Here is an 8,883-nt window from a genome sequence, read left to right on the forward strand (position 1 = left end):
TCATTTATGTGTCTTTGATGTACATACATATAAATATAATAGTTTGGAGAAACAAAAACACGACATTAGGTTGCCAAATACTTCCCTACACTCCAGAGGAAATATTTCTATTTTTCTTTTTATTTACAGTTAAGTGCCTCATAAAACAAATGTATTGGCATCTCATAAATTCTGATGTTTCATTACAGATTTATCTGTCCCACTATTCATAAAGTATATACAAGGAGTTCCATCACCACCAGCTGCAGCATCATTGCATAATTATTTGCATAAGCAAATTATGTGTATATGTCATATCGATCAGGACTGCATTATATTGAAGAAGAAAAAAACTGACATTGCAAGATTTTGTTTTTCTGCAGTGTATTTTGCAATATAGAAATATACTGTAGTTTACATCACATAACTTGGAAACACTGTAATTGTAAAGAATCGGTCATTTGAGATTGAGGTGATTTTGTAGGGGAGTGCATCTGCATAGACATATTTTTTTTCCAACCTTTCTCATATGGTGTTTAATCGGCATCCAGAATTTAGAAGGCATTCAGATCTGGCTTTTTGCTCGTCATACAGAGCTTTGTGGTACTTCCTGGGGTGGGAATAATTGCAGGACACTGCATACAGGGTACATGGGTTTGCTCAACCCTCAAAATATTTCCATACAATTGATGTTGCATTTCTTTTAGCAACCAAATCGTTGTTTTTAGTGTTTCTCTCCTGTTTGTTTTTGCTGTGCACATGTGGAGTCTGCATATCAACAAACTTGGTGTCTTGTGAATACAGGTTAAAGAAAAAACAAAAAACTGCATTCAGGAATCCTTTAAATTGGACTGAATTATGTTCTGTGAACCAGACATCTCTTATAGGTTAGTCATATTAAATTACACGTATTCTTTTTGTAACGGCAAAAAAGTGGCAGCATATTATGATTTGGTTAACTTGCCTTTATTTACATTGCTCTTAATGCTATTTGACTGTTGCGCTTGCACACATTGCAGTGTTAATGCTGAAACAGTATATTGTGCATCCTTGGTTATAAAGTAAAGTAAAGGGAATTTTATCCATCCTTTGCAAGAGATAAAGCCAATAAATGAGGATAAAACTGCAAAAATATGACCTAAATTTAATAAGATCTCAGCAGATGGTGTTTAGACTTAAGTAAAAAAATAAGTGCCACTTCCCATTGATGCTTCAGAAAAATATCCATCCAGTGCCGTGTCAGTGGAGAGCGTTTAATGTGAGGAACTAGCTACAATAACAGTTGTATTTAGCTAAAATTAGTAGAGTGGATAGGAAACCTTACGAGTGCTCGCTGTTAAATCAAAGTAAGAAAAGAATTGTAGGAGTAACACAAATCTCAAAGACTACAGGACATGGCTAACAAAATTTCAGGTGACAGCAGCTACAGATGTCCTCAAGTCAGAGACATTCTTCAGACTCTCCACATCAAAAGTGAGAGGTCAGCGCTGCACAAGTGCTACTGAAGTGTTCATTCAATCCATTCCAACTGCAGCCACAGTCGGTTGACTGTGACGTTCGAACCAGTTTCCCTGGAAGCAGCACAGGATCTGAGAAGCTGAGAAGTCAAACTGTCGTCATTACCCGGCCAAATATTAGAAATCAACTGGACAAAAACATGCACTGGAAGAAAGCAGCATTGCTGTGAATCGTTTATTTTATTAAGCTTTGATTTTACTAAATCAGAACGCTCATAATGACACAGAGAGCCTCGTTTAGTCGTAGATACCTTTTAATGAATTCACAGAAACATTGGCCAGAAACATTGAGAGATTAGTTTGATTCATCTAATCAAAAAAAAACCACATCGAGTACTGTGATGATGCAAATGGCATGGATGTGAGTCAGTATGTGCGGTTTGGGTAAAATATTTGTGATATGATTTAAAGTCAAGCTTCATCTTAAGATTCACCACCTAATAGATTTAAAACATGTGGTGGAGCATGAGCAGATGAGATACCATGGAAATATTCACCATATTCTGATCTGAAAGATGAGAACAAGGTATGAACTGCTTCCGTGTTCTGTTCTTTCATTTTCAACAGTTAAAACAAAAGCTGTGGCTGTGTTAAGTTAAATATATAAAGAAATGATAAAATAATCATTTCAATAAGGATTTATTTTTTTGTACTGTCTTAAATTGAAAGCAGTAGGTCATTTATATATAAAGAGAAGCATTTAGGTATTGCACATTTTGCAGTCAGGATACAACAAAAAGGGTTCTGCGCAGTATCCTTTGCACACAGACCTCAGATGTTGTAACTGGAATATTCTGGAACACCCTCCCAGAGTTACGGCCTCTAAAGCTCCACATTACCACTGAGACCACCTCTGCCTTCATCCTCTTCTGTTCCAGTTGTTCCTTCAGTCTCTCGATTCTTCTCGACCTTTTCATGCTTTTTCATCTTCACGTCAGTGTCAGCTGCCACATCTATTGCAACTGCCCTCTTCTGCTCTTTGTCAACCGCCACTATGTCTGGTTGGTCAGCCAGCAGCTGCCTGTCAGCGTGGAACATCGAGTCCCACAGGATCTCAGCCCTGTTGTTCTCATCCACTTTCGGCGCTGTGCTCCATAGGGACTTGGGGACTCCTTGTCCATACTCGGCACAGATGCTCCTGCACACCATTCCACTCACTCGGTTGTGCCTTTATAATTATTAAGTAGACTCTGACGTGTTGTTGCATGGCCTCCAATAACCAAAGCTTATTTAAGATTGTCATGGTTTGGCAGTGCTCAGAGGCAGCATCTCAGTGTCACAGGTCTGCACCATTTTTTTCCCTGCTGTGAGGATAAACTGGTGTCATATCAGTGGAAATTGGGCGTAAATCTGCAGCGGCTGGATCTCATCCCATTTTTGATGAAAGACCTGATGGATTTGCTGGTTGTGTATCACCATGTTGCAATCGACGGCATGCCTCAGGCAGTCTGTGGAGTTTGTTGCTGGGAGAAAATACCAGTAAAAGCCACTCAGACTAAGCATGTCCTTTATGTCATGCCATTTACGGCTTTAAGTTCAGGGCTCTTTGAAAAACACCTGGTGAGGCATTGTTCCATTGGGTTCATATTAACTATAATTTGACCTAAATGTTTTGTGCAAATGGCAAATTGTGGTACTTTTTTCAAACTAGCCACCTTTCTTTAATGTATATGAGGGATGACATACACCTCGGGGTTAAAATTGCTCTTGTATACCACCCAGATAGCTGGGAAATATTATTTAAACTTGAAAACTAGCACTTTGAACATCTTTTTTGGTCTTTGTCACATTTTTAATTGCTTTGAGCTCATTTTTATTGCAGTTTAAAGTCCTGCACCTCTATGGAAGCAGCGCAACTATCACTCGAAAGTACAGTTAACTTTGCTCTTTTGTGCAAAATGTCTTTTGTGGAGTATAACAAGGTTATAATGCGGTTAATCACAAAACAGTTTAAATTCTTTGATTATTTATTTTTACAAAAAATTAAAAACAAAACAATCACCATTTTCAACATTTTTCCAAGTGCCCCCATCTTATACCAGTCATGAAAAAAAATGGTATCTAAACATAGTATTTATTTATTTATTTATTTATTTTTTTTTGTGACTTAGAAGATGTGTTGTTCTCATACTTGTCTTGCTTCTGCTCATGTAAGCACAGCCTGCAGTTCAGCTGGAAAGTCCTTGAGTTTTTGTCAAATAACTGCTTGTCAAAGCTGAGTCACTCATGGCTCCATGGTTGTAACGAGAAGCAGAGAATTTTTTGTTTGATACAGAAGTTGGTCCGAAAGACGAATTTTTAAATGGGACGTAAAGTGGTTGTGATGAAATACCACAATTTTAAACTTTAGGAACTGTATGTCACAGATGAGTGCCAGGACCATCAGAAAGTTGAGAATCTGACCATTCTTTGTCACATTTTGTTTGTTTGTGTATTTGTTTCACAGTTTCTGGCTTTCATAATAGTATAGTTTTGGTCTTTAAAGATTACATGCCTTTCAAAACCACGGGTAGGCTTCGGGGTTCAGAGCCTTAAATTTGAAAAATGCATCTTTATTTTTTGGACTGTCTGATTTCTGTTGGTGACACCATTTTTTGTGTATTTGTGTGATTCACAGGAATCCGCCCTGCTTGACCAGAACGCCTGCCTTGCTGTGTTTGTTAGGCTGCCGTGATGCTTGGGTTACAGGGAAATACTTCCTCCAAAGTGTACCGTTGCGTGGCTTGCTCAGCCACCTTCACTGGACTGGCCTCCCTGCTGGTGCATCAGGCGAGCCATGCAAGTGCAGTCTCCAAGGTCTCGCCCCCTACTCCAACACAGCAAAACATCAGCCAGCAGGAACCGCCGTTCGCAAGTCCAGACTCATCCGGCGAGCACACAAGTCCCCCAACAATGTTGCCTGAGAGCCCTTCACCTTCCTTTTATATTTGTGATTGTGGAGAGGAATTTCATGACTTTGGTCTTATGCTGGAGCATAAGCGCTCACATGTCTCTCCAGCACAGCTACTTCATCCCCTGGATAATAATATTGTTCTTTCTAGTGGAACAGGCTGTGAAAAGGTTTTTCCCACTCAGCATATGCCATTTTCTCCTGTATCCCAGACAAGTTTGGCTCTTAGTTGCCCCTCTACCTCCAAGTCCCCAGCTGTTGAATTACCCACAATCACAGCCCACAAAGCAGATGTAAGCCTGGAGGATGGGATTGCCATAGTAACCTCTCCCCAAGGCCAGTGTACGCCCCCTCATGATGACAGTGATAAACCACTTGACAACGTGTCGACCACAGCAGAGCAAATGCCAGAGACTGTAGAGGACATGCATTTCAGGGACAAAACGAATTCAATTCACAGCAGCGAAACAGGCTTGTCCAAAAGTAACACCCTTATGAAGATGCTGGCGTCGGCATACATGAAACGCTTTCCACTTCCTCAGCCTCACAATCAGAATGAGAACACCGTCGGCCCCAAGCAGGAAGTTGTACCTGTTCATATAACACCACAAGCAAAGACAGGGATGCCACCAATCAATGATCTGTCTATTGCACAGTTGAGGCGACTGCTTGCAAAGCCTGGAATAAAGACGAAAGCTCCATCCATCAGCAGAATTCTCGAATCCAGTAAAAAGAAAATTGTTTCTCTAACTAAGACTTTGTCTCCTGTCGTGGTTCTGGAGACCCGTCAGAAGCTCATGGATCCTGCGGGCAATGGTGTATATGGGAGGTATCAATGTGGCCGCTGTCGTCGGGTGTTTCAAAACTTGGACAGATTGACGGAGCATCATTTCTTGCACAAAAAAGAGAGGATTAAATGTTGTCGTCGTTGCAAACAGCTAATTATCGGGCGGCTGCCTTTGCAAGACAATCATGTATGCCCTCCGTTAGGAAACAAGAATATACAGGCATCAAGCTCTTTTAAAAACAAGTCTCCCTTTGCTCAAAAACTAGTGCCATTCCATAGTCTGAACAATGCCAAAAAGGTTTTCTTCTGTCCAATGTGCAAGCACAGCTACGCACGGAGGTGGAACCTCAAAACGCACAGGTGTCACGGTGCAGCGTCAGCCCTCTCTCGACAAACCAACACCCCATTTCAGAAAATGTTTGTACTGAGGTCAAACAGTGATGCCAACACTGGTATAGAGGATGTTACAGCTGAATCTCAGGGGGCCAGGAGTGTCGGTGTGGGCACTGAGATTAGTGATCGTATCAAGGTGGAGGAGACTTCTCCAAATTCAGAGCAGTCTGCACTTTCACAGTTGGCCTGGGCTCGTCCAGCAAGAAGCTTCTCCCCATTTTCCCCCACATCTTCCATGATGGAGCAGCACAAGGATCCCTCCCTGTCTGGGAATTTACTCAAGCAAGGAGAAGAAAACAGCTGGGAGGCAGAAGCACTCAATAACCAGGACACTAATGAGGGACAGTGGACGATGCCGTTGGATGATGAAATGGAGATGCTAAATGCTGCTGTGAAAGCTGTTAATGACGGAGAGGGGAAGAAGCCTGTGTCAGCCGAACATGTAGAGATGATGGCTCACGGCCTGCGCTATTTTGTCAGAGACGGTGTAAAACGTTACCCTTGCAGTAGGTGTCAGAAAACATACAGTCGAGCGTCTACATTGAGGCGTCATCTGCGACTGTGTGGCTTTAGGCCACGTGGGTTTGGAACTTTAGCACAGAGTGGAGGTCAGGGTGCCATAACACTAAATGCCAGCAGTGTGAAACCAATGTTTTCCTGCTTTGTGTGTGGGAAGTCTTTTAACCGCAAAGATAACATGATGGTTCACAGAAAGAGATGTCAGTTTCAGCGAACAATGGCAGAAGCAGAAAGGGGGAATGTGCAGCAGAGCTTGCCAAGCAATGCAACAGCAGACTGTCCACCAAAGGAGGACGATGGAGGCAACTGGGGCATCATGTCACTGCCCTCTGTGCTTCCCAGGAGGGTGACATGTGAGTGTGGGGCCGGATTTACATCTCCGAGGCTTCTCTTGGAGCATTTGCAGAAACATGCCCAAGAATCGTACACATGTCCGACTTGCGGAGAGACTGTTAATTCCTGGGCAGACTATGAAGTTCATCTGCAGATTCACATGCATCCTCACCACCAGCTGCTGAAGGGACTGCAGCCGCAAAAGTCACAGCCTCTATTACTCAGATTCCAGCAGCAACAGCAGCAGCAGCAACAACAACAACAACAACAGCAACAACAACAACAGCAACAACAACAACAACAACAGCAGCAGCAGCAGCAGCAGCAGCAACAACCACCGCCTCAGCAACAGCAGCAGCAGCAGCAGCAGCAGCAGCCGCCGCCATCTCAGTCAGTGCTTCAGCCTCCCCAGAAGCATCCCCACCTACAGCTGCTTTCACATCCAACAAAAAAACAGTCGCGGATTGTATGCACAAGATGTGGGAACACTTTTGCGACCCGCTGTTCCCTTCGAAGACATGTATCCTGGAATCGATGCAAAGGTGTGCGGCTTACAAGTCCACTCACAGTTCCACCCAGAACCTATCACTGCTCCCACTGCAACTCTGATTTCCCGAACACAATCAGTCTGATATTTCACCAGAGGAGTGGCGCTTGCAAGCCTGCCATCAAGCCTTCTCGCTGCCCTGTTTGCCTTCGCTGGTTCGGTACTGTGGACAGTTTGCAGAAACACCTGCTCACTCACAAACAGTCTGAGTCATATCGCTGCGATGTCTGTCAGGGTACGTACCCGAACCTTAAATCACTGAAAAACCACCGCAGGAGGATTCATCGCATCATGGCTGGAGAAGCAAGGCCAACACCACAAGAACAGATGAGTTCTTAACAACATTTTAGTCTTTAAAAAAAAAAAAGTCTAACATGGGAGTGGTGCATTTTAGAACTGAGCACATTTTATTAGTATTGCTTTGTTCTTTCCATATTTGCCGGACGTACTTTTAATTTTATTTTATTTTTACCTTGCAGAGGTTATTTTGACATTGTACAGCTATATGAGGTGTTTTTTAAGAAACTTTTGGGTGTTATCATAGCTTGCCACTGTTTTTTTGTTTTTCTTTTAAAGAAAAAATAAAATAAAAAAGCTTTGATATACTGTATATTTTAGTTTTACTAAGTTAATCCCTATATTGCATAGCCTCATTAGCCTGTAAATGATATTTCAAGTATTTGGTAATCAGACTTTTATCATGAACTTGGTGATGTAGCTTGTTGTTGTCGTTGGTGTCAATAAACATACCAGTATGTGAAACTTGGATCATTTTGTGGTGTATGGGCTCTAATATCTTCAAGGCTTCAAGAGAGAAAAAAAAAGCAGGATTAACACATGAAAGTGTTATTTTCACTTGACAGAGCATGTTTTATATCATTAGTGAATTAACAGAAGTTTGTCTTTTAAATATGTGTGAATAAGTTCAGACAATAAAGGTCTGGGGTGGCTCTGTTTACTGCTGTCCATACTACATGTCTTAGTTTTGATCATCAGAATTGTCAAGATTGCATTTTCAGACACTGTATGCCACAGTGCCACATGTGGGGCATTATATCATCACGTAAAATATAATTGAAAAAAAAAAGGTGCAGCAATTCAAGTAAGTTTTGGGGGAAAAAGTGATTTAAAGAATTAATTTAAACTAGCTCAGAAATAACTACTCACGGCTTATGTTGTATTGTGCCAAAATTCTTATGAAATAAATATTTTGCTGGGTATTCCACAGCGCTAAATGTCTGTGCCGGCCTGTGCTTTCAGCTGTATCACACACCCCTCATCAGCAGATGGAGGTAAGACTGTCGCTAATAACAAGACTAGACTGTCAGGTCCTCTACAACATCTGTATCTCCATGGCAACTAAAGGAAGTCAATCTGTTGGTGGGGATGGTACCAGAAGTTAAAGCAACGAGGCCCAGCTGTTGAAATTATGTCAGCTGCAATTTCATATAAAGTTTATTTATAGAGAAATGCAACATCCAACAAGCATATACATACATCTATAAATAGGGATAACTGGCTTGTGGCGGCCAAGCGCTCATAGCGACGTCGCTGTCTGATCCTTGGATGTCGGCTCTTCCTATCATTGTGAAGCAGAATTCACCAAGCGTTGGATTGTTCACCCACTAATAGTTTTAGGTTAGTTTTACCCCACTGATGATGTGTTGTTGCAATAGTAATCCTGCCCAGTATGAGAGGTGTGTGTGTGTGCGCGCGCAAAAAGCAAGACAGAAAACCAGGTTAAAAAACAAAAGTTTTAAAACAAAACTACTAGAAACGCATTAGGTAACATGTTCATACATTAACATGCACCTCGGCACTGTAGTCTTAAATCTGTCCCACGCAAAGTTAAGTGTTGATTAAACTGTTATTTTATTGATTAATGGATTAGTTGCCTGTAAAACATCAATCAGCTGAC

The 8,883-nt window shown here is 41.7% G+C and overlaps 1 protein-coding gene across 1 annotated transcript in view; it reads left to right on the forward strand.

The window, feature by feature from the left end:
* LOC103360184 (zinc finger protein Xfin) overlaps positions 1–7,731 on the forward strand; it is a 9,763-nt gene extending 2,032 nt beyond the window's left edge. The window contains exon 2 of the mRNA XM_008285861.1: positions 4,114–7,731. Coding sequence (XP_008284083.1) covers positions 4,170–7,304 — 3,135 coding nt within the window. The 5' untranslated portion in view covers positions 4,114–4,169 and the 3' untranslated portion in view covers positions 7,305–7,731. The remainder of the gene's footprint in view (positions 1–4,113) is intronic.
* Positions 7,732–8,883: the final 1,152 nt, after the last annotated feature.

Source organism: Stegastes partitus, unplaced genomic scaffold (genome assembly GCF_000690725.1).
Source record: "Stegastes partitus isolate 25-593 unplaced genomic scaffold, Stegastes_partitus-1.0.2 Scaffold420, whole genome shotgun sequence".
NCBI classification, from domain to species: domain Eukaryota; kingdom Metazoa; phylum Chordata; class Actinopteri; family Pomacentridae; genus Stegastes; species Stegastes partitus.